The 25,818-nt window shown below is 33.5% G+C and overlaps 3 protein-coding genes across 3 annotated transcripts; 2 read left to right on the top strand and 1 right to left on the bottom strand.

The window, feature by feature from the left end:
• The first annotated feature begins 274 nt into the window (after window positions 1-274).
• Window positions 275-11,101, top strand: LOC141712653 (DIS3-like exonuclease 2). Its single transcript, XM_074515665.1, has 7 exons — window positions 275-518; window positions 3,227-3,426; window positions 3,542-3,595; window positions 3,689-3,757; window positions 5,138-7,306; window positions 9,880-9,951; window positions 10,134-11,101. Exons 1-7 carry the CDS (start codon window positions 404-406, stop codon window positions 10,533-10,535), a joined length of 3,081 nt encoding a protein of 1,026 aa, XP_074371766.1. The 5' UTR covers window positions 275-403; the 3' UTR covers window positions 10,536-11,101.
• A 1,482-nt stretch (window positions 11,102-12,583) lies between these two features.
• LOC141712650 (uncharacterized) lies at window positions 12,584-17,328 on the bottom strand. The gene is made up of 2 exons (XM_074515663.1): window positions 17,227-17,328; window positions 12,584-12,999 (listed from the first exon to the last, which is right to left on the bottom strand). The coding sequence occupies exons 1-2, from the start codon at window positions 17,274-17,276 to the stop codon at window positions 12,765-12,767; spliced, it is 285 nt and encodes a 94-aa protein (XP_074371764.1). The 5' UTR covers window positions 17,277-17,328; the 3' UTR covers window positions 12,584-12,764.
• Window positions 17,329-17,449: 121 nt separating this feature from the next.
• On the top strand, window positions 17,450-25,519 carry LOC141712652 (uncharacterized). Its single transcript, XM_074515664.1, has 3 exons — window positions 17,450-17,731; window positions 23,206-23,274; window positions 25,053-25,519. The coding sequence occupies exons 1-3, from the start codon at window positions 17,537-17,539 to the stop codon at window positions 25,221-25,223; spliced, it is 435 nt and encodes a 144-aa protein (XP_074371765.1). The 5' UTR covers window positions 17,450-17,536; the 3' UTR covers window positions 25,224-25,519.
• Window positions 25,520-25,818: the final 299 nt, after the last annotated feature.

Raw genomic sequence — 25,818 nt, 5'->3', positions numbered from 1 at the left:
ATTTACTCAATTTAAAATTTGAAGGAGTCATATTATTAAACAATTTTTTTGATAGGATCATACTATTGAACTTGAAAATATGAAGGCGGAGAAAAGAGAAAAAATAAAAAGCAAAAGAAGAGAAAAATAGTTAGCAAAAAAAAGAAAAAGAAAATAAGAGAGAAAAAGAGAAGCAAAAGAAACAAACTATCGGTGCCTTTGTCCTCTGCGATCAAACAGCTAGTAGATCGCTTTAACCCCTCTCTCTCTCTTGATATTCTTTGTTCGTCTATTTAAATTCAATCGGTTTCTTCGGTCTATATCTTTTCGATCGGAAGACCTCCGTTTACATTTTCTAAGCTTTAATTAGGGTTAATTTTGTTTCAAAATTTAGAGCTCGTTCAGAGATTTTGAAATTCAGAGTATGAGAGCGATGATGATTCTCGATCCGCACCAGGCTCATGAGTTTGTTGATAGTAAGGATAAGAAGAAGAAGCGTCGATCTAATAGAAAATCGAAGCAGATCTCTCCTCCCTCAGGTGTATATATATACACATACATACATACATATGTAACAGATGTTTATGTTTGTGTTTATGTATGTTTATGTATTTATGTGTGTCCGAAGTGGTGAATTACTGTGATTTATTAGTACTGTTGTTGTCATGAATTTTAGTTTGGGATGAGTGAAACCGTAATCGTAATCTGAAATCGAATTAAAAATAGCCCCACAGTTATTTGTTCGGTTACGTTTTATTACTCTGTTGTTAGAAATTTGCTACTGTTTTATTGCTACTTTCATTGAATTAGGGATTCCTAATGCGGAGATGTTGTAGTCTTAGATTGAATTGTAAACACTTGATGCATTGTGTATCTTTCGGGATAGCATGTGTACTTAATTTTACACTGTGCTGTACGGTGTATCTGTGACACTGTGCAGGTTATCTCAGATGCTTGTACTCTAATGTGCTGTTTGGTTGCAAATAATTAATTGAGAAATGGTGTAGATAGTAAAGGTGAATGGAAGGATTTTAGAGGGATTGGTGGAAAAATGAAATCGTGCATTTATTTTTAATGACAAATTTTGTGAGGGAAATGAGTTTCTCTCCGAATTTGCAGGACGGTAAATCTTTGAAATGTTTAATATATATGCTTGTTGGTTTTGAGGGTAAACTCAGGTAGTATCATGTGGTTAAAAGCATTTGTATTACAAATCCTGGGGTATATGTGTTTGCCACTCCAAGTTATTATTGAACAGTTATAAACCTCAGGTGACTCTTTGTGGTCACCATGCATTTTAGTTTTCTCCTGATATAATGTTTTTTGACAACTAATATAATGAATCTCGAATTTCTAAATTGTAAATGAGAAGAATCTCTTATTTCGGACGTAATAAGATTCACTTAAGGTTTTCCATCTCGCATTGCAAACCTGCAAGGCACTAGCTTCAGTAATCTAATAAATACAACAGCTAATTTGTATATTTAAACATTCTTAACATAATTTTAACGAATTAGTGCTGTACAATCTTGTGGACATTATATAGGTAACTGGATAATGTAATTTATTGTATTGATTCGGTCGATTTAGTAACTCAAATTTCGACATATAATAATTAGCTCCAAAATTTAATATGGATTTTTTGTTTTCTTTTTGGTTATGCTGTATATGCTTATATGATTGTGTCGTTTATAATCACTTAAAAACTTTCCAAAATCATTTATCCAAGGTTCCACCACTATGGCCACTTGTGAATACTTTTGGGATCTAAACATGCCTTATGAAGCAGACACATGTTTCGTGACAATTAATTGATTCCATATTTGGTATAGTGTGAACTTTTATGTTCTTCTAAATAAATATCTATATTATAGACTGTGCTTCTACCTTAAAGTAGTTCCTTGCCATAATTATTCAACTGACCAAACTAAAAATCTGCCACTAATATTTTACGACCTAAAACCTATAATTATGGAGAACGATGATTCAGATTTCAGAATAGCAAATTTTAGGATGGTAGCGAAAAGCTTGAATACTCATTCCTCCCATTTAGTTGCATTTTAGGCTAAAAATTCAGATTATTAATATATATAACCATCCATTCAGTATTACTAAAAGAAAAAAATCTGTTCATTGCTTCATAATTGTGCACATACTTTTATAATCAAAGTGACAGTTAATTTAAATTACTTTGGCATCGATATATTGCACCTTAACCGAAAATTTAATATATGAGTTTGTAACTTTGTTAAACTTCTTAGTACTCTAAAAAACAGTGTTAGATATGCAGGCTTACGTGTTAAATAACATTTTCACTATGAAAAGAGCCCTTGTGTTTTTGTACTCTTTTGTAATAATTACACGCATCAGAAACAACTCAAAAGCCCAGTTATTATTGGTTTACAAATTTGGCTTGTTAATCTGGTTAATATAGTATTGCTTATACTCTAATAATTCAGGATTTGAAATTTTTAAAAATTGTGCGTAAATTTTCATGTTCAAGTCAGCTGATCATAGATGATGTAAGACATTTATGGAATAAGGGACTATAAAACTTATTTTCACTTTGAAGTCTCTCAAGTGGCATGAATTTTCTACATTAATTTATTAAAATCTAATTATAGTAAAAATGAAGTATTAAATTTTTTAAAATAAATGCCTACAATGTAACCAACAAGGAAGATTATTAATATTAAGAGAAGAACTAATACTATAATAAGTTAATGGCCCCCTTTATTTAGTCTATGACTGGTCTAAGTTGTGTATAGGTACATGCCAGGTAATTATAGTCACATTTAAAGAGATACTTTCACCTATCTGTTTTAGAAATTAGAAAACGAATATTTATTTGTCAAGAACTCAAGATTTTCTTATTTAAGTTCTAGGGTTAGTATCTGTAATTTGTTATTTAGCCAAAAAAAACTGTAATTTTTGATGGGCGAACAACGCATTTGCTTATGTTAAACTTGGCTTATGCATCTCTTTTAGTACATAATCTTTTTGTAATACATGTGGATGGTCTTCCTACTGATCTAGTTGATTTTTACTCTGTAATGTAATTTTGTGCATGGGAAAACTATCTTGTGCTTATACTTGTCTTTTGCGTGTATGCACACTTCATTATCTGCTTCAGTAAATGAAACATGTCTACACTCGCTGTGTCCTCTGAACATTGGCACGTCAATTTAAAAAAGCTTGCCGCAAGTATCTAATGTTACTTTCACTTCTTTGCTGACATTGCATTTAGATGAAGAGATAGTCCAACAAGAGGGTGGGATTATTACAAATCAACGATTTTTAAGATCTTGTCCTCAGCCAATAGCTTGTGAGAAATCAGTAGCTGATTCAAATGCAAGGAACGGTTATCATTCGTCTCGACATAGTCAGCTTCAGAGAAAATATTATACTTCATACTGGTCCAAGGAAGCTGTTACTGCAGCTTTGGAGGTTTGTGTACTATGTGTCTGAAGCTTTGGTGTAGTGAAATTATTGCTTTGATGTCATAAAAGTTTGAATTGTATCTCAATAAGGAAAATTTTCCACCCTGTACTTTTTTTTACAGAAAGGTGATGTTGTTAGGGCATTATTTCGTGTCAATGCTCACAACCGGCTCGAGGTATGTCTAGGAGACTTTCCATCTTTTCTTCTCGTCGTACCTCTTAGCATTTGTTTCTATAGTTATTACATTAATGCACCAAATTTTTGATAGGCGTACTGCAAGATTGAAGGAGTACCAGTAGATATACTTATTTGTGGAACCGCTGCCCAAAATCGAGCTGTAAGTCTCCCTCTTTTTCCTTTTTAATTTTTTCCCCTTATCAATTTTCTCGTATAAGAATATGATATTAGTAGAGACATAATTAACGTATAATCAATTGTTATGGTATTCACGTTGATAGCTGTAAACCTCAGATATGACCCTGTCCACAAAATTGTTACTCATCAGTAGAGAAGTAACACACACACAGATTGATACACGTCTTTAGTGAACTGAGTATAAAAATTTTTCTATGGCTAAGTAAACAGGCACAACATTTATATATCGTAAATATTTTAAGTAGATAGTAATTTGAAGTACAACATATTAGTTAAACACTGATCTCCTATATCTTTACAGCCAACAATAAAAATAAACATGAGCAAATGACTTTTGATATCACTAAAAAAATAGTTTTAGATTCGCTTATGGTTTGTTATCATGTAGTTCGTACCCTGAGAAGTGAAAAGGCATTTACATCTCTTAATATCAGAAATATTTAATGTCTAAGTTCCCTCCCACATATGGTTTTTGTTTAAGTTAGCTGATGCAATATTGCCTAAACTTCTCGGTATTCTTGATGCTGCGAAGGAACAGTATAGAAACAAAGTGAATATACGTAATTAAAAAAAAAGAAATGGACTTGATGACCTATTAATTTTTTTCTGTGCCAGATGGATAGAATAGTTTAGCAACTTCTTGTAACCAGTGGATAATTAATGCTTCTAATGCCGACAGGTGACAAGTAACAAAATATTTTTACCGAGCTCTTTGTTTTTATTTTTTTATCGCGGTATCATTGTTTCATATCTTTAGTTTTGCCATTTTCTGTGAGACATATAGATATTTGATCATTGTCATTTTGCTATGGTGACGACTTGGCATAGGCCCTTTTGATGAACTGTAGCTTATAGACTATAGCGATCAAGACCCCAGAAGGGTAAAATGTTTCTTCAGCATCAATCACCATTGAAATTTAGATTACAATCAGTTACAGCCTAACTCTAATAGAGTGGTTTTCTCTGCTTGAGAATCATGCAAAGTTTGACTTTTTAAGAATTTTGCAATTTACATTTATGAGAGATTCTCACATAAGCAATGTACTTTATGCTTAACTTGGCTACTAGAACAACCTCCAACTTTATTTGCATAACATGACGACAAAATTTTAGCTTTAGCGCCACCGCTCTCATGTATAGGTTTAGTCTATGAATCTATTTTTCTTTTCTGATATGGCGGTGGTTGCTGTTTGTTTGTGGAATGTACTTAAAATGTTTGCTTTTTACCCTATGCCTAAACTTGTAGATTGTTACATGCTTGGGTACATGTATGTGTATACATGTGTTAAAACTGCTATATGTTTGTAGGGATCATAGACATCTAATAACATACTTTGTGCAGGTGGAAGGCGACATTGTTGTTATTAAATTAGATCCGCTATCTTTATGGACCAAGATGAAGGGGTCATCTGGGGCGTCCGGAAATGCTTCTCCTAGTGATGATTGTAATTTGGTTCCAGTAGCCACTCTTCCAGTTAGTAACAACTTTAAAGGGAAAGATAAAGTAGGTAATGATTTTTATGATGAAAGGAATACTTACCATTCGGAAAATGGTAGTCAAGAATCAGTTGCCCTAGCAGGCAATGGTTTGGTCAATGGAAACACATTGAATTGCTGTTCTGGTGAGCACCATGATTTTGTAACTGTAGAGCAAAGGTTATGTACCATGACAAGTGCATTTCCCCTGAAACGTCCTACAGGAAAGGTCGTTGCCATTATTGAAAAGTCACGTCGTCGGGACGGTGTTGTTGGTTTTCTTGATGTAAAACATTGGGGTTCCAATAGAAAAGATTATTCTGAGAATTCCGAGGCTATTCAACTTCCATTGTTATTTTCTTCTATGGAGTACATAGCATTTATTCCAAACGATTCAAAGTTTCCAAAAATGATGGTTCCTATTCGAAGTCTACCTGACTGTATGAAGAAAAGACTTGAGGTTGGTGATGCAACAGTTGGGACAGAACTTGTAGCTGCCCAAATTGTTAATTGGGGGGAAGAAGATAATGGTCCAGAAGCTCATGTAATTCGAGTTTTTGGATGTGGCGGAGACTTAGAGCCATGTATTGCTGCAATTCTATTCGAAAATGCAATACATTCCTTTGAATTTTCCTCAGAGACACTCTCCTGCCTTCCAAATGTTAATTGGGTGGTACCGTTAAAAGAATACCAAACTAGGCAGGATATAAGAAATTTGTGCATTTTTACAATTGATCCAGCTTCCACAACTGATGTTGATGATGCACTTTCTGTTAATTGGTTATCGAGTGACATCTGCAGGGTTGGCGTCCACATCGCTGATGCTTCGTACTTCGTTCTTCCTGACACAGCCTTAGATGTTGAAGCTCAATTTCGTTCAACAAGTGTCTACTTGTTAAGGCGGAAGTTGCCCATGTTACCCCCATTGCTTTCAGAGAATCTAGGTTCACTTAACCCTGGAGTTGAAAGACTCGCCTTTTCTATTTTTTGGGATATCAATCTGTCCGGGGAGGTTCTTGATCGCTGGATTGGGCGTACAATAATGCAATCTTGTTGCAAGCTCTCATATGAGCATGCACAGAACATTATCGATGGAAAGTATGATGATGAGAGTTTCACTACATTAAAAAATGGTTTGCCCCATATGCATGGTCAATTTCAGTGGTCCAACGTAGTTGAATCTGTTAAGAGTCTTCATGCCATATCCAAAACTTTAAAGGAGAAGAGGTATAATGATGGTGCTCTCTCATTGGCTAATCCCAAACTGGACTTTTTATTTAACGAGGATGGGAGCCCATATGATTTTGTATTCCGTGGAACAATGGAGTCGAAATCGCTTGTTGAGGAGTTTATGCTTTTAGCCAACAGGACAGCTGCAGAAGTAATAACTAGGGCATATCCTTCTACTGCTTTGTTGCGGAGGCATCCTGAACCTAATTTGCGGAAGCTTATAGAGTTTGAAACATTCTGCTGCAAACATGGTCTGAGTTTGGATATCTCTTCTTCTGGAAAACTTCATCTCTCGTTGGAACGGATTAGACAAGAACTCAAAGATGACTCTGTTTTGTTTGATATTCTTTTGTCATATGCGACGAGACCAATGCAGATGGCTACATACTTCTGCAGTGGAAATTCAGAAGAATGTGAAAATGATTGGGGTCACTTTGCTTTGGCTGTGCCCCTCTACACTCACTTCACTTCTCCATTGCGTCGCTACCCTGATATTGTAGTTCACAGGACGCTAGCCGCAGTTGTTAAAGCAGAAGAAATTTACATGAAGAAGAGAAGCAAGGTGCTCGACTTTAGCGTGGGCAGGACAAGAAGGTGCTTCACTAGTATATATTTTGACAAGGATGCTGTAGAATCTCATGAAGCTGAGGAAGCATTATCAGTTGCTGCAGGAGAGTATAGTGTGCCATGCACAGAAATGCTTAAAGGTGTTGCTGCTCATTGCAATGAAAGAAAATTGGCTAGCAGGCATGTCAATGATGCTACAGTCAAACTTTATTTGTGGCTTTTACTCAGGAAGGAAGAGGTAATTTTTCTTCCACTCGACATATAATTTAGTGGCTGCAATTGATTCTTCATAGTCGTTATGTTTTTTATAAGCGTTACCAAAATACCCTATGGTTATAATGCTGATTTCAGCTAGGAGTCGTTTTAACACCTTGTAAGAAACATAGTTTTTAAAAAGATCAAATAACTATGTGGTTGCATGTTTTTGTGTCTCGACTACCGAACCCATACATGACCTGAATAGTGTCTATGTACTTGCTAACACAAACATGAACCGACACGTTCACACGAGCATGAAATTATACACTGAAATACTGTAAGACTGAACATTAATCGGAAAATTGCTAAAAACACAAATTTTGAAATCTTAACAAACAAATATGAAATCACCAAACTTGGAAAGGAAAGAATTTCTTTTTCGCACGGGTTATCTTCAGTGAATTGCATGATTCATCATCAAAAGTGAGAGGCACATTTTTAGGCAAAGCACAAAGAGGAGATGCATTATATATTTGGGCCTAAAGCGGACACCCTGATATGCAAAAGATGGAAAGGAATATAATTCTAACAATTTTGTATATATCTTTATATTAACCTTATAGAAATCTTATCCATCCTTCGTTCCTTATCTACTTCTTTCTTTTAGATTTATTCTCTTCTTCTTTGTTATTTCGTACTCTGGTATACCTCACACACCCACCCACCCACCCATACTGCTAAAATACCCCAGCCACACGGCAATATAGACACAGACAATACATACTATTTTCCTTTTTGTTTATTTTAGTTATTTATTTTGTTAGTAATCATGAATTAGTTAACTAAATATATGAAAAATAGATAAATAAAATCATAATATATGGAAGTGGTCATTTGCTTCACAGAGAGTTCTTAGGAATGGTTGGTATGGGGATAGGGTATCCTTCGTGATATGACTTGCTTGTTTCAGTGGTCATCTGTATGAGCTAAAATATTTGGAGTCATTAGTTAAATTAATTCCTTATATGAAGAACATTGTGTGTTTTTTATTGTTTAAAAGTTTACAAACAATAAATGTAATAAATATGTATTTAACAAAGTAATTAAGCAATCAATAGACTAATTTAATATTTTCTTACACAATAATAAAATATAACCAATTAGTATTAAATTAAAAAATAGTTGTAATTAGTCTAATAATAAACAACATCATATAATACATGTATTAAAATTCACATGTGTTTTATCATGAAATTGTCTAATTTTAACTAATACCTCATACCTACTTAACAAGCCCACCTTCCCCCTTGGGTATTAAAAACCACTACATTGCGCCTTTTTGGGTTTGAGGTCTGGGTTTCAACTTTCCAAATACTCAACCAAACACATGGTACAGGTTGGAATGATTGGAACCCATTCCTGATACTAGAATTTGATGAACCAAACGACCCTGACTAAATAGAATTCTATAGGGCATCTTACACAAGATCAGAAAAGAGGCTCGACTCCAGGTGATCTTTTCATGTAACTTAATAGAGTTGGATTGATTGTGTGTTTTAAATTCTAGTTGTATCTATCGTAATTGTTTATAGGTATTTGGTTGAGTTATTTTCTCACTTGATTTCACTTGTCCCACAATGTATGGTTGGTTGAACTTGGATCCATAACACACAACTGTGAATTTACGAAGTAATCACAAAATGAATAAGAAATATTTCAATGACAAAATTAGTTTAATTTTCGTAAAGTCAGTGGGAATGAACACACAGGTATCACAGTACTGTACAATTGTGTCTTTTTATTATAAGCTTAATATGATAATGCAGAATAAAAAGATGGTTAAGTGTGATAAGTGGATCACACATTTGGGCCTGTTTGGCTGCTTAAAATAAGTTACTTATTTGCTTATAAGCCCGGAAGTACTTATCGACGAGTGTTTGTCGACCCAACTTATAAGTCGAATTTACAACTTATAAGCTGATGAGTTGAATGTTAGCAACGACGTACTTTTTCTCAACTTATTTTGATTTTTCGCTTTTTTATTAACTTTTGTTTTAAAATTGATGTTTTTACATGTCTTTCTAATTTAAAGTTTACGAATTAAGATAATTGTATTTAAAATTTATTTATTTTAGTTCATTTAAGTAAAAAAATTCTGACGTTTAACCCAACACTTATATAACTTATAAGTATCAATCTACTTATCACTTATAAGTCTCTTATTCATTTTAAATCAAAAGTTACATATTTTAAGATTTTCCAAACGGGCACAAAATCCCTGCTTAGCTTATAGTGATTGCTTAAAACTGGTGGTAGATGATTCTTGTTGCTGCTTCCTTTATAGGGTCGAATGTTGATTATAGTATTCAAGTGATTAGTCACGCCCTCTCTCAACATATATAGTGTCGCAAAGTATATAATTTATTGACCATGTGTTCAATATATTAACTGTTTATATATTTTATATGTTCAGCATGTCAAAATGTCCACTCTAATAAGTTAAATTTTGATGTTCTTTTTTAAGCTTATGATTGCTGGAAACAATTCCGTTTTCTCTAATGCACAGTCAAAATGTTTATCTCTTCCTCATTCTCTCTTTCATTTTTGTTTTAGGTTTTATTTTCAAAAGCTCGTGTAGTTGGTCTTGGCCCAAGATTTATGTCGATCTACATTGAGAAGCTAGCTGTATGTGCCTCTCCCACTCCTCATGTTACAAGTTTGAAATATATCTCCCTTTTTTTCCTCTTTAAAAAAACAAATAGTGGTCACTGTTAGTTTTTTTTTGCTCAATGTGATCACTGTTAGTTTGTTAGCTGACAATGTTACTAATTTGTTTACTATGCTTTCTGTCATCTATGTGCACCCAGATGGAGCGACGTATATATTATGATGAAGTTGAAGGTTTGACTGCAGAATGGCTTGATGCTACGTGTACATTGGTACTTAGTTTGAGCACAAATAAACGAATTCAAAGAAGAGGAAGTCCAGCCAATTGCAGGCCACTTGAAGAGGTTGTGTTGATCGTCAGTCCACATAACCTGATGCCAGCAGTGGATTCCTCTGATGAGAATCGTGATGAGGTGGGCAGTTTACAGATTGAAGGGGACGCTTTAGCAAGCGTTGTACATTCTCAAGATGTAGAACCAGCTGTTTTTCCTCTCACAGTTCGCAGTTTATCAACAATCTCTGTTGCTCTTCACGCTGTTGGTGGGGATGATGGTCCTCATGATGTAGGAGCAAGGTTATTCGTCAGCTCCTATTTCGGATAAGAATTTTTCTTTCTGGTCACCTACTTAGGAGAGAAGTGGATGCAGAAGATGATACGATCTGCAGTATTTTCTGATTGTGTTAGTTAAGGGTAGTGTATAGTTATCGTTGAAAAGAGGATCTGAAGTAAAACATGGTGGACTGCATATGCTTACTGCTGGATGTGTAACTGGCGGTGTTGTGGACAAGGGAGTGGCCTTAAACTGGATCACTGTTATGGTGGGGGGTTTTTTATTTTTTGCTCAAACCCCGTCCCTGTTTAAGCCTTTAAAAAGAAGGGTGCAGGAACATGCCCTAGTTATTTTTCGTGGGTCATTCCTGGTAACACTCTGAATTTATTAAAGCTTACATTCCATTCTTTTCTTTTCTTTAGTAGCGGCTGCCTCAAAAGGTTGTGAACCCAATAATTTTAAATTTGGGTTTTCGAATAAAATTGTTTTCCGCGTGGAGGCTGGAATGTTGGGATTCCTTAATGAACCCACAAGGTTGAATTAACATTTATAAGTTGAACCTGTAAGTACTGATGATTTATTGATTTGCATGCATATTTCTTTACTGTTACTAATAATGGAGGATACATGTTAATTTCAGTTTCCTGTATATCAGCTGCCAAGGGAAAATTAAATAAGAGTTTACAGCTTACACTTGACAGTCTTAGAGTTGGCACACATTGCCCAGCATCATGATTCTTATGGCGCACATGCACACATATATCACGCAGTATTGTGCTCCGTAATAGTCACATACCTGTAATAGCATTCACTAACGATGACAGCTTAACGTGGACAGTATTTACCAAATATTTTGAAAATCTTCGCACAACGGAATCAAGAAATTGCCTTGAATGTTGAATCTATATAAAAAAAATTCCTAATTAAAAATGCATGGGATGTATGCTGCATTCTGGATGAAAACGCATAGATAGTTTGAACCTTTTGAGCTGCCGATTTGTTTTTTGTTCTAAAAAATGAAATGGCATATTGGCGTGGTAGCGAATATCCTGCCACTCGGTTAAATGGTTTTAATGTGTATATAAATATGCATATCATAAATTTTATTTATAAATTTAGTTATAAGATATTTCAAAAGAGCCATGTTATGTGTACCAAATTTCCTAAAAACATGTTTTCAATAATCTAACCCCATAGCTGTCTGAATAGTACCAAAATAAAAATATATACAAAATTTTATTTCAATGTAAAAAAAGAGTATCATTTTTAATACTAGTTCTTATATGTTTCCAATTATATAATTTGTTATTCTTCATTTTATAATAAAATTATTGTAGCAAATCACTGATATTTTGTCCATGGGAAACTAAATTCATTCAGAGAGATTATTTATTTATCGATTAACGAGTATTATATTTATTTATCAAAAAATAAATATTTGTTCAGTTAGATATCAATTTCAGTTTTTTTTTTATAATTTCTTTACAACATTTTATATTTAAATGTATTTAAAATTTATTGTGGTTATAATATTTATGTGATATTTAATTACATTCATTTTTTTCAACATTCGAAATTACTTACATGCATGTATGTGTATTCATTAGTAGTACATACGATTCAATGTGTGTAAAAGATTAAAATGTAAGATATTTACAAATTCACTCATAATCAATCATAATCAATTATATATCCCGAATCTTATTTTAATATTATAATTATAAACTAATAATGATAAATCAAATAAACAGTATTTATTGGATAAAATGTTATTCACATATTTATATAAATATAAATATATTATTCGAACTACTGTGATTATTAATTTATATTTAACTAGAGCTTATAGATACTTAATTTTTTTATTCATTAATACATTTATTGAGTTTATTCATTAAGCTCATTTGCCTAAGTCGGGACTTGAAAAAATTATTTATTTATTTATTTAGATTATTCATTTATCGAGGTTATACCGTAAATACATTTATTTCTCAATAATGTTTACATTTCAATCTCGCAGTGCGTGCATGTAAATAAATTAATGTATACTTTGCAACTTGAACACAAGCTTCAAAACAAAAATAAGCCGAACCTTAAGCTTGACTAGAACATGAAATAACATATTGCAAGAACAATCAGCATAAAATTCGGAGCAGAACTGTAGGTCCTTGGAAGTAATTAATTGATGCATTAGACAAAGCAGAAGATGATTTGAACCGATGCAATATGATGTTAAACGACAATATTTTGACTCAATAACAAGCAAACTCAATTGCCATATTAAGACTCAGTTGCAGCATCCGCTAAAGTACCAGTAGCTGCAGAGTTCTGTTCCTCCAGAAGTTTCTGTTGCCGTTCAGCATGCTCTCTTTCGCAAGCACTGATCCCCAGCATTATATCCACCATGGTGCCTGTGGTACCAAAGAACACTAATGGTGCCAAAGATTTTCGTTTTATACCAACTGGTATAGCAATCAAAGCACCAGCGACAGAGAAAACCCACGTGCCCAGAGCACTGCACATGCAGCATTTTTACTCAAATTTATATGAGAAACTTAAAGAAATGCAGATATCTTCAATGATCTATATTCTAAACCATTACTATCTCATCTCTATCTCGAACTCTAGCAGAAAGTCAAAACAATTATATGGCCGTAATTTTTACTCCTTTGCGACTGTCATCAAATATACCAAGCAAATACTTCATTTACAATAATCTTGTCATTCTTGTTCTCCAGTGTTAACTAAAAACACATACTAATAAGGATGAACTTTTTTGGATTGTAATTTTTGAAAATTTTAAACCGTACAAGATTATCACAATAAGCATTTTAAGTCTTTTAATCAAAGTGTAGATCTTTCTAAATTACGACATACCAAATTTGTGCAACTTGACAAACATGAAAGAACATACTCAAGCCACAAGGCCGCATACTTTTGGTGGACAAAGTGGTAATCTCCATAGAAAGAATCACATGCATCTATTGAACTATGCAGAAGTATTACTTGAAAGAATAATCTTCAAGCTTTATATGACACATGTGACGCACATCAATGTGGAGACTAGAAAATACTAAAGCAATTACTGGTATAATCTTTTGTTCACCTAGGAATGTTAGCTACGTGTCAAATGTACCAAGGTGAACACTGAAAGAAGTTGACCCAAATTGCAAAACTGTCAGCAATGGTCCATAAGGCATAAATATAAAACACTAGTTGACTTTTAATGTAGAGGAGCATTACTTGAGATGTATACACCTCAAGGGGTTCAAAATAAAGTAAGCTGCATGATTATCTCCCGCTGTCAATTGGTTATCTATTCAGTAGCAGAAGTTGTACACTTAACCAACTTATATCAAGTTCTTTCCTTACTCATCCACAATAAGCGAAATATTGGAGTTCAACTATATCAGAGGTAGTAAACATCTATAATAAGTGACATTATGGAGTAAAACTGTCAAGAAGGTAGTTATCTAACGAGGTTAGTAAATTTAGGTATATTTCTGAGGCGGGCTCTACCGAGGTTTTGCAGGTCAAAACCATTTAGAAACGGTTACAAAGGGAAGGATATAAACAAGAGAGTCAATAAATTAGATCAAGAAGAATGCTAGAAACGGAGGGCCAAAATCTAGCCTTGAATGTCTTCTTGGTATCCCTGTCTCAGAGGAAAGAGCAATTAAAAGAGAGGGAGGGGGGGGGGGCACTGACAGAGATAAGAGAAATATGACCCATGGCCTGGTATCGTGATTCCTCAAGTTGGCGAGAGGTCTTCATTGAATTAGGAAGAAAGTGAACTCAAAGCTTAATAAGGTACTGACATACTGTTTTGAAGAGACTTAACTCAACTTGAGATCTTCGACATGTACAATAACTTTGTCTTATTAGCTAGAGGTTGAAATGGGCCATTAGGGGCGACAATATCGGAGACGACCCGAAACCCGACCCGAACCCGACTCGATTCGTAATCCGATTTACTGAGAGAAAACCCGAAAATGAACCGAACACGACCTACACAACTCGAAAGTGACCCGAAATGACCTGTTATTAAGAATTTTCATTCCTTTCCACTTAAATATTTGTTTTCATTTAATTTTAGGTAATTTTAACTTGACCCGAAATTGACCCGTTTACAAACACAAATTGAAACCGAAATTGCCACCAGTGGGGCCACTCATCTAAATCTTCCTAAACAATGGGTCGTGTCCGTGTACATTTGTTTCGTGTATTTTCGTGTTTTTGTGTCAAAATCTTAAAACTGAATTTGATCCTGATTTGTATTCGTGTACCATTTGGTTGACACTAACCCAAAACTAATAAATTCGTGCTACTTGTTTGGTACACGAATTATATATATATTAGAAAATACACAAGATAATTAAATTGTATAAGATAGTAATCAACCAAGTTCCGTAAACAAAATAAAACCAAGTTCCTTTTAGTCCCTTTTAGTCATTATGTTCATGCAATTCATATCCTCTTAGTCAAATATAATATATTTACTTATTTAGTATTTATATAAGTTATACTAGCCTATAATTGCTTTTAACACTCGAATAATTTTTAATAATATATTTTATATTAAAATTATTAATATATTATTATAAATTTTCAATAGTTGAAAAATAAATTGAAGAACATAAGAAGTTATAATAATATATGTTTTACGATAATTTGAGACTTGACTAAAAATAAATAATATAATATAAAATATTTTGTTCACGGGACTCGAACCTTGAACCTGTAGAAATTGTTAGAAATAAAGAATATAATAGTTTAAATATAATATGCTGTTGACGGGATTCGAACCCGGAACATATGAGAGCAGTTTAAATATTAATATAATATTATTTCATTATTACATCCAACAGTTCCCATCTATCTGTCTTTAGATCAGACGGTTGTTATTTACCATACCAAACAACTGTACCGACCAACTACCAAATAAAGAGCGTTCTGCTTATAATAGTATAGTATAGATAGATAGAAAAGAATATTCATATTTGTTATTTAGTATTAGAATAAGAGATATAAATTATATTATAAATATTAAATATTTTTAAAATTTATCTATTTATTTATTATTCCGTGTACTTTCGTTCCGTGTCGTGTACCAAAATTATTCGTGTCATTTTGTACCGTATTCATGTGTCGTGTACCAAAATTGCAAGGTCTATCTAAAAGTAATGAGCTGCGACAAGTGCCACACTACCACAACTCCTTGCTTTCATCACTTAATTTTGTGTGTTTACCATGTATTCTCCTTGTTACAATCTCTCAAGGCTTTGTGCCACAACCTATATTTTAGCAAAACTTCATGATCCATACAAGTAGCTTGTGCCAGAATTTTTGGGTGTTGGTTTGGAAGAGGTTTGAAAAGGTCATGCAGAAATTCAGAAATTCTCTTTAGTAATGAAGAAAGAAGGGGGAGAATCAACATGCTAGATTAAAAGCAGATTTGCTTCCGTATGAGTGAAGCATACTAAAGTATCAGAAGTGGTCTTGTAACCAACGCTTGGGCTGAAACTGAAAACTATTTATGCAGAATTTAATTGATAGGACAAAGTACGATAGAGCGTGCCTATTGGTCTTTTTGGTTTGTGAGAGGATTCTATCCTCATAATTGGATCCTATCCATTTGGAGGAGGAATGTAAACATGCTATTGGAATTATATTACTTAGACTTTATTAAGACACCGGATAGAGAAACAGCAGGTAGGTCAATTATTGACAGATTGTTACGATGACATATGGAATTGGATACCGTTTTCCGACTCTTATTAGCACACCAGAAGTAAAAGGCCAATGCTGAGAATTACAGAAATTAATAATATTCATCACTATAACTTATGTACCGAAATTTGGTAGAGCAAGAATTGTTCCATTTGTTCTCCAATAAAACAATTGGCAAGGCATTCTGAATTCTACCCAATGCCCCAACACTAACACACTGGCTAAAACTTCTATCTACATAAATGATGACATTCTCGTGCACCCCCAGCCCAATATTCTAAACTGGTCCCGACATTAAAACCTGCAACAATATTTGACTCCTTGTTACTATTCTGAAACACAAAGCTTCTCACCAATCATACCCACTAAGGCTTAAACTCTATGGAACTTTTACATTTCTAAGAACAAATATCAGTACATACAGTTTTGTTTAGTTAAAACCAAATCCCTAACATTCGGTTGGAGACATAGTCCACTTATTTCCCAAAAGGACCATCTAGAGCATAATCTAAACACAAACAATCAATTTTCCATCTTTAAATTCTTTATTATAATGCACATTACTGGAATCAGTATTACCCGTTGCACAGACGCACGCCTGTCAATTATGCACCATTATGCACAAGCACAACTAATACGCATTTCAAAAGTGCATGACACAAACTCGGCACAATCTGCAGTCCCCAAAATGTTACAAAAGTAGTGCATTCTTGCCAGTGATACATCTAAAATTTTAAGTCTTTCTTTCATATTGTGAATTATCGAACAAATTTTCTAATTCGAGGCAACATATCAATTCAGCTGATTATATAACACTAGCTTAAAATCTGATGAGAATTTCTAAAATGAAATACAAGAAATCAAGTTCATGGGTCTCCAAGAATTTCAATATGAAGTATGAAAACAAAAAACCCACTTGATAAATTATATAAAAACAAACAAAACATGTACTTGCACACAATTACACAAGCCAAAAAATAAAAATAGAGGTAGAAAGAAAGAAAGTACTAACTTGGCAACAGAGCACTCCTCAATATGCTTCACTTCCTCTTTTCCAGACATCTTTTTGTATTTTGTATCTATCAATTTGGGTATTTCTACTCCTCTTTCTATGCTATTTTGAAAAAGGGTGTGATAGTATTTTTTTTAAACAAAATATTGAAAGTACAAAACGGCAAGTGTAACTGTCGTTTAGTTAAAAAAACCCAACTTTTATATTCTTGAATTTTGTAAAAATTGAAAACTCAATGGTAAAATTAAATTTGAGAGCATAAAGATTGAATATTTGATAAGCAAGAAACAAAAAGATTGAAACCTTGAAGATGATGAGAGGAATAGGAGGGCCACTACTTTGCATAGGAGATTTGTTGAGTGATGTTGGAGAAGAATCAGCAGATGTTGATGATGGAGTTGGGTCATCTTCATTTTCAAGATCTTCTTCATCTTTGCCATCTACTACTTTCATCCCCAATTCAAATCTTGATCTTCAATCTTCCCAACTTCCCCAACTCTTTCAGGTATGTGTGTTTATGTGATGAATTTTGATGTTATTGCAACTAATTTTTTTGTAGATGTTTGGTTGCTGTTTGTTAATTTTCTTGATGACCCTTTTGATAATGTACTTGTATTTGGAAGATTAAATGGTTAATTGAGTGACTAGTATTAGAAAGTAGACATGTTCATATAGTGGTGGGGTTCTTTTGTATCATTGAAATTTGCGGGGTGGGTGGGAAGGTCCCTCGACTTGGGTTTTGATTGTGTTTCATATTTAGTTTGAATCTGTAAGGACATTGTGACCTAAATGCACCTAGAGGTAGGATTTCTGGGTGACATCTTGTATAGATTCTTAATGATTAGATTGAGGTTTTAAGCTAACATTTATGATAACTTTGAGAATTTTTAGTACATGGATAAAGTGGAGAAGAACCTTCTTTTGTAGTAGGGATGTAAGATAGTATCCAAAGAGAAAATCATATGCACGTTTATAAATTGAACAAATGTTATACAATATTAGTTCTATGGGCGCACAATGTTCATTATTCCTAAATATCTTTAAAAGGGAAGAAGACGTGTTAATTTAAAGAAATAGAGGACTTTCTATTTATAATCATTGATGTAATTTTAGGTACAATGGAGGTGAGTTGTTGATCAAAACTGTAGAACTCTAGCACCAGAATCACCTTCGCCACAGCTCAGCTACTGCCAGGATACTTGTCATTGTATAGTTGTATATTATAAACTTTATAGGAAGGGGGTGAGAGTGTGAGACCCGAAGTCTCGAACTATATAACTCTTCTGGAAGTAGAAGCACCAAGCACCTTTGCCATCGTTAAGGCATGGTTTTTTTTTTCTGATGGATTCTCGGATACTTAAATTCATGAACCAATAGTTTATTGAATTTGTAGGATTATACTTGTTTTTTTTGGTATGATATCCCAAGTTGGCTTCTAAAATAGTTACATACTAACAATTGTTAATTTTGTATGTGTTTTTAACTAAACCAGTAGGGTTTCTTAGTAACTAGTATCTTAAATCCCTTATTACTACCTGGAATATGAAGTTAGATCAGAGTTTTCTATATAAATAATGTTAAAATCTTAATAGAAATATAATCAGATGTTTATCATCTTTAATTTTTCATGAAATTCTATCATTCTTAGCACTTGTGTGAGGAACCACGACCTTGAGTTTTATGTGCTAGAACCTTGCATTGGTCGAATGGCACCGTGAAAGAATTTATTGATATTGTAGACAAGGGAATGGGTGACCAGGCACTTTTAAACATAAAATGGAGATGTATACAGGGTAACAAAAATTAATGAACTCGCAAATTTCTAGTAACTTTTTCACCCACTACCATCGTGGCACACTATGTTTTTGTCTTATTCTCCTGAACAGTACAATCATCCCCTATTTCAGATTTTCTCAACTGGTTGTTTGCCTTTCCATGCATCTTTAATTAACATCAACCCAGTTATGTTTATGTGGAAGCTTAAATGATTTATTTCAATGCAAGCTTGGTACTATAATTCAACCAAAGCCGAGTTTCTCAATTTGCACCGGGTCAGCATCAGAGTCTCTCATTGCTTCTTTCTTCTGTATCTTTGATTCTTTTCATTTCATGGAGTTAATCTTGCCTGGTCAATTTCATTTTCTTGTCCAAGTTCATAGCTGTAACAACCCAAATCTGGGGTCAAGATTTGGTGTCACTAAACAATCTTTACATAAAATAAAAGAATATTCAATTAACCCCTTGAATCCGGATCGTTTACAGGTTATGGTATGAAACAAGAATTTAACCGTCTACAATTCACAATAACTAGAACCCAAGTTTGAATACCTTTATACCAATGCCCTTGTCTTATTTTTCTAACACCTTCATCTTTTTGCAGCAGAGATTTCTCTGTCTATCAAAAGCTATTCACCTTTATACTTATCTATTTCTGAAAGAAATAAGAATTTACAAAGAAAGAGTGAGCCAAAAATGTCCAGCAAGTATATAATTTGAGTTTCAAGCATTAATTTCAAAGGAAAATTTCCGGACAAAATCTTTAAACAATTTTAAACAATTCTATTTATTTGAGTGAGTTGAGCGAATAAACGTCGGTTGTCACCAGCCTTTAATTATAAATCCAAAAGTGACAAGCGATTCCTCGATTCATCTCCTGAATCAGGGTTTGTCCGGTTTTGTAATCATAAACTTTTCGAGAGAGAATGCCGTTAATGGCGATCAACAACAAATTAGACTGGACACTAGTTCACACTTATACCCTGCTGGTCAGTCAGGATACAGTCTAGATCTATACCCAACCGTATAGATCCATTCAGGTACCTAGACACTATCGCCCAAGGGTCCGGTCCATCCCCGGCCCATAGGATCCAGCTCAGCACTGGCCTTTACAGTAAACATCCAGCCCGTAGAGTGTTTTGATGTCAAATCATTTTGAATTCAAAACATCTCAATTCAGGGTTCGCAAATAACCCGAAAGAATGGGTATTTGCTCAAAAGAGCAATCGAATTATAGGAACAATAATGAAAGGAACATGCATAATAAGAGTAATTGCAGCGAAATGTAAAACAATTAACTATTCTGAACTTAGAATAGGAAAGAAGAAATAATTGCAGTAATTTAAAAGAAAGTTCAGGAATACTTGCCTTAATAAGCTTTAATCGCTATTACTGGTTGACTTTGGTTCGACTTGAACGTTCGGTTTTATCGTCAAACTACTATCCCATTTTGGATACGATCCCAACACTCAGGCCCTTCGATTGAAACTTCGTTGATCTCGACGACTAATCACTAGATCGTTCCTAGTCCGATGTCGATATTAAGATTTTCCGTCTAGGATCTACAGGGTTGAAATACCCTAACTCAGATAACCGCTTAACCTTAACATTAAATCGCTATCACTTCTAACCATACGGTTTCATATCTCGTCTCATTTATAGGTATTATTGAAATACACATAGCAATTATGGTTTGCATCTTCAAAACTCGGTTCGGTATTTATTTTCGGAAAATACGTATACTCGTTGGTTTGAAAATAGTAAGGTAATTGATTATTTATAAAATATCGTGTCACAACATATAATTAGGTTCTGTATAATATAATTATATTTCTTCATTCGACGTCTCCGATAATTATAGGTTACGTTCCCGTATTTTCGGAATTAATTTCCCGAAAATCGGGCAGCATTTCCTTTGTTTATCGGCCTACCCGTCGAATCAGTTTGACGTCAATCCCAATCAACAACCATCACAATTATCCAAACACAACAACAACCGCAATTCCATAATTCCCAATACCAATTCAATTATGCATTTCGATTCTCGAAACAACTTTTACATTTTCATTAAATATTTTCGTTTTGGAAATAACTTTACCAACTAAATGATTTATTTTAAAATATTCAGAACCGCGTCATCACAGTCCATCGTCGGCTCGCCGAGGCTCATCGCCGACGACGGTAAAATTCGCGGGTTTCCGATTACCGGACCTCCTACGCGAATTCCACCGATTATTATTTATTATTATTTTTCCGCACATATTTCATTTTTATTTCACGAATATTTATTCAATAATTTCCTGCAGGGAAATAAAATAATTAAATCAATAAGAATTTCCGAAAACCAGCACAACAACACGCGTCGCCTCACCTCGCCGGAATCCGGGAGGCGGCAACGGAGGCAAAAATACACGCACGCACACCAGGCAACACATACACACAATTTAACATAATCCAAACAAGGAACATCGACGGTAATTAAGGACAGGGGCGGTAATAATACCGGAAGAGGGCGACCGTGCTCGCCGGAAAAGAAAGAGAAAACAACAGCGGCAAAACAGCAGCCTGGAACAGGGGAAAAAACGGGAAGGGAAATAAAGAGGGGAGAGAGGAAAGAAAAAGGAAGATTTTTAGGAGATTGAGAGAGAAAACAAGAGAGAGATGAGCGTTGAAGAGATGACAGAGAGAGATTGGGGGAGAGGGACATGGCGGTCGGAAGGAACAGGAGGGGTAGAATTAGGTTTTGTTAATTTTTTTTCTTTTTCTTTGTTTCCTTTATTTTATTTTATTCCCAGTATAATCATGTTTTGTACCGCAATTATCGATGTCAACAAATAATTTACGAGTAACGATAACCTGAAAAGTTATTCGAATATATTTAAAAATTCTCGAGATAACTAATACTAATTATCATAAAAATTTTATAAATTTTTAAAAATCATTTTTGAAACGCACATTCAGGCCTGCATTTTATAATTTAACGAACACACGTGCGGTTAAACAAAAGTCAGAAAATTTCCGAAATAATTTTAAAATTCTCAAAATATTCCAAACTTGATAAAATAAAATTTTCGTGATTTTTGAAGCATTCTGGAAATCAGAAAATCATTTAAAGATAAATAATCAATAAAATATTGATTTCTAAATTTTATAAACTCCTAAAATTGTAAATGAAATTATAAAGCAACGAAAATAATTTTAGAGATAATTTTAGCATTTATAAGAATAAATATTCAATACAATCATTTTAAAAGCAAAACAATTTGTACAACTCAATAATTAATTATACAATTAATCTTTGTACCCAACAAATCACACACAATTAATAATAAAGCAACGCACAGCTGACAGACCCATCAAGTATTTTATTTATTTATTAATTCGATAATTACATTTACAAATCGGATCCAAAAATAGGTTATTTAGCCGCTAAATGACTATAAAGACGATACGATTTTAATACCAGATTTGGATAATTATTAAAACAGAACCTCTTATAAAATACTTTATACGACAATAAGGGAATAATATCTCGCCTTTTGAAAATACAAATTTTTATCGATCTATAAAATGATTTGCGTATCGAAAATTTCACGCCGGGACTCGTACAAGTCAAACCGTACCCCGGATCGAGAAAGTCAAAACAAGGAAAGTGTTCAGAATTATCAAATTAGGTTAGGAAGGAGTTTTCGGAAGAGTTTTGGGTTGTAAAAACGCAAAAACGGTTAAAGTGGAACGATTTTCGATTCTAAAAAGTAATTTTATAATTATGTAAAAATAATCATTATTAATTCTATAAATTCTCATAAAATCACATAACACTCCAAAAATTACCAGAAAAATACCAAAACTATCTATATTTTATTCTGGATAATTAAAGATTAAAATATCTAAATTTTATCAGAAATAAACATCCAAATATTAATATCAATCATCAAATAATTCACCAAAATTCACATAAAAATCACATAATAATTATTTATTGATAAAATAATTACATAATATTTTCCGGACGTTATAATAGCCATCAGAACTACTTGCTTCTTGATGATTACAACTACAACCAATTTTTTTGGTACCTCGTATTAGTTAATTTTCTTGGTATTGGTTCCAGTCACTTCAATATTTTCATAGAAAGATTTCCTTCAGTTTTGAATATATGAAGTTGGGGATCGGATTGCTTCTTATCTTCACTTGCTTTAGGAAACCTATGACCAATTAAAGGAGGCACTGGGAGGTAGTGACCATTCATGGACTGCTCTTACACTGAAGGTAATGTTTCTTTGAAATTAATTATTTTGTAGTTGAGTATGTACTTGTTGAACATACCTTTAGTGTATTCTGGCTCAACCATCATGTTCTTCTAATGGTCCAATGTCCATGTTTCACTGAAGATAATAGTTGAAAATGTAGCGTCATAATTTGGTTTGTAAACGCACTTTAATCAATCTCTTTGATTCAGTATTTTTTTAGTCTAGCCGATCCTAAAATACTTAAATTATATTTATAATTTTAGTAATCATAATAGTATGTTAATTGATATTATATATTAAATAGAAACATTGATCAAAAGATAATTATGTACCCGAATAAAGCCCGGATAAAAGCCCGGTTCGGCCCGGATAAAAGCCCGGGCTTTTTGAAAAGCCCGATTAAAAAACTGATTTTTTTATATAAAATTTGAAAATATACAATACTTTTTATGATTTTTAAAATATTATATTATAATATTAGAATCGGTTAAGGTATATATGATTATTTATATGTTATATTAAGAAATAATTATTAAAAAAATATTTCTAATTCCCAATCGTTGGTGATATGGGCTAAGAAAGAGCATTTCATGTTGGATTCAGAACTGTGTTCTTTGAATGGATTTTAAGGAGTGTTTTAGCTCTTGACTTCCATATAATTAGTTCTTTACCACCAAGTAAGTGCTCGTCTACAGGATAATTTACCTTTAGTTTATATATCAAGATTTTATTTTCTATGCTATTTAAACTACTCATAATTCGAATTATAAAATTTAAAAAAAAAAATTAATATATAAATAAAAATCCCGGATAAAGCCCGGTCCAGCCCGATCCGGCCCGGCCCGCGGGCTTAAAACAGGCCTTATATTTTTTAGGAAGCCCGGCCCGGACCGGCCCGATTTTTAAAAAAGCCCGGCTCGATCCGTTTTCAAAAAAAACGGGCTTTTTAAAGGCCGGTTAAAGCCCGGCCCGGTGAGCTTTTTGTGCATCTCTATATGATACTGTCGTAATTGTCGTACTTATCTAAGCTAAAATGATGATTTTTTAAAATCTAGAATATCGAAAAATATAGTTCATATTACATCTATTAAAGTAATTAGATCAAAATTCATATTACATCGATAAAAAAAAATTGTATGATTTTTCTCATATTTTATAATGCTATTGTTTTATAGGTCATTAAAAAAGCTAAGAATACAAAGTGCCGTTCATCAAAATAAAAGAATTATTTACATTAAATGATTTCGATTGATTTAACTCAAAAAATATAATATTACTTGAAAAAGACAAGTGATAAAAAAACAAAATAAAATTAATTTAGAAAAACAAAAGTTCTAACTCACTCCAGGAAGACTAGTAAAACAAACAAAAACAATCATGTTCAGGATTATTTTGACTTTTCAAAGTCAAAATTTGACTACAAAATAGAAGTTATTGGTTCATTTCGAAAATTGCATCTAACAAAACATCAGATAAATTTATTAACAATATGTAGCTCAATATTTTCTAATCATTAGTCAAAATTTTGTCAAATTGTCTTTCAAAAGTCAAAATAATCCATTTTCAGTGCGACGGAGGAAGTATAATAATTATTCTAATTAACAGGTGTGTAGATTCTAACAAACTAAAAATTTATCAAACTTTAGGACTCTGGTATTTAGGTGATATAAATATATTATAGATGTGTGCGGATGAGGTTACGGTATCAGTTGCTAGTGTCTTTATGGTCGAACACCTGGTGTTTTATAAAGCCTTTATGATTCTCCTGACATTCCCTATCTTTGGTCTGAGGTGCAGTTATGCACTGCTTTGGAAACTGCTAACCAGCTGGTTCAGGCTACCAGTTCCAATGCTGGTTTACTATCGAAGAAAATCCAGGAGCTTGAAAAATTAATTAAGAGGGTTGATGATGCTGTAGCAGCAGCCAGAGCTATCCACGGCAATTTAAAGCAAAAAGATGATGCTTAAGATTTAAAGAACCCGTGACTGCTCATGAAATAGGTTTAGAAAAGGCAAAAATACAGGAAAATCGTCAAAACAGTAAAAGAAGGGGAAAGTAGGATCGCTTGATCTTCATAATGTCATGTGGTGCATACACCATCATGATACTTAACTTCGTGTTCAATGTAGAAATTAGTATTTGTTTTGGTGAAATATGACTGGAGTTCATAAAAATAGGAAATTATGCTTTCTGGAGTGACAGAGAGTTAAATCTGCATTATTAAATTGAACTTCAGTGTTCAGCGAATCAGTGAGTTCCCTAACATGTCGTAATAGCTTCCCAAACACCCAATATATCAATTGTCGCATTATAAATTCAATTGTGTCATCTCTCCCACTCCTGTCTAACGTTTGGAGTTGTGCCAGGTATGACTTATAATATATCCGGGGCAGTGGTAGCTTACATAACTATGTCAACACTGAACAGAAAGTTATTGGTGCTAGAATCTTAGGCACCGCTAGGATCTACAAAATTTTGTTGAACACGAAACAATGAGTTGTCATGCTCATGCTAGGATATGGCTTTTACTACTTGAATTGTCATTCTTAGCTAGGTGTTCCC

The sequence above is a fragment of the Apium graveolens genome, chromosome 3 (assembly GCF_009905375.1).
Source record: "Apium graveolens cultivar Ventura chromosome 3, ASM990537v1, whole genome shotgun sequence".
NCBI lineage: Eukaryota > Viridiplantae > Streptophyta > Magnoliopsida > Apiales > Apiaceae > Apium > Apium graveolens.
The sequence above is the reverse complement of the archived record's forward strand: the minus strand, read 5'-3'. Positions and strand labels throughout refer to the sequence as shown.

Bases quoted from the DNA above. Each gene is read 5' to 3' on its own strand.
- LOC141712653 (XM_074515665.1), top strand. From the start codon at position 404: ATGAGAGCGATGATGATTCTCGATCCGCACCAGGCTCATGAGTTTGTT. The intron at 3,427-3,541 runs GTTTGTGTACTA...TTTTTTTTACAG, and splicing joins CTGTTACTGCAGCTTTGGAG to AAAGGTGATGTTGTTAGGGC. The intron at 7,307-9,879 runs GTAATTTTTCTT...TTTTTGTTTTAG, and splicing joins TTTTACTCAGGAAGGAAGAG to GTTTTATTTTCAAAAGCTCG.
- LOC141712650 (XM_074515663.1), bottom strand. From the start codon at position 17,276: ATGTCTGGAAAAGAGGAAGTGAAGCATATTGAGGAGTGCTCTGTTGCC. The intron at 13,000-17,226 runs GTTAGTACTTTC...CTGCATGTGCAG, and splicing joins GAGGAGTGCTCTGTTGCCAA to TGCTCTGGGCACGTGGGTTT.
- LOC141712652 (XM_074515664.1), top strand. From the start codon at position 17,537: ATGATGAGAGGAATAGGAGGGCCACTACTTTGCATAGGAGATTTGTTG. The intron at 17,732-23,205 runs GTATGTGTGTTT...CACTTGCTTTAG, and splicing joins AACTTCCCCAACTCTTTCAG to GAAACCTATGACCAATTAAA. The intron at 23,275-25,052 runs GTAATGTTTCTT...TCTGAGGTGCAG, and splicing joins GGACTGCTCTTACACTGAAG to TTATGCACTGCTTTGGAAAC.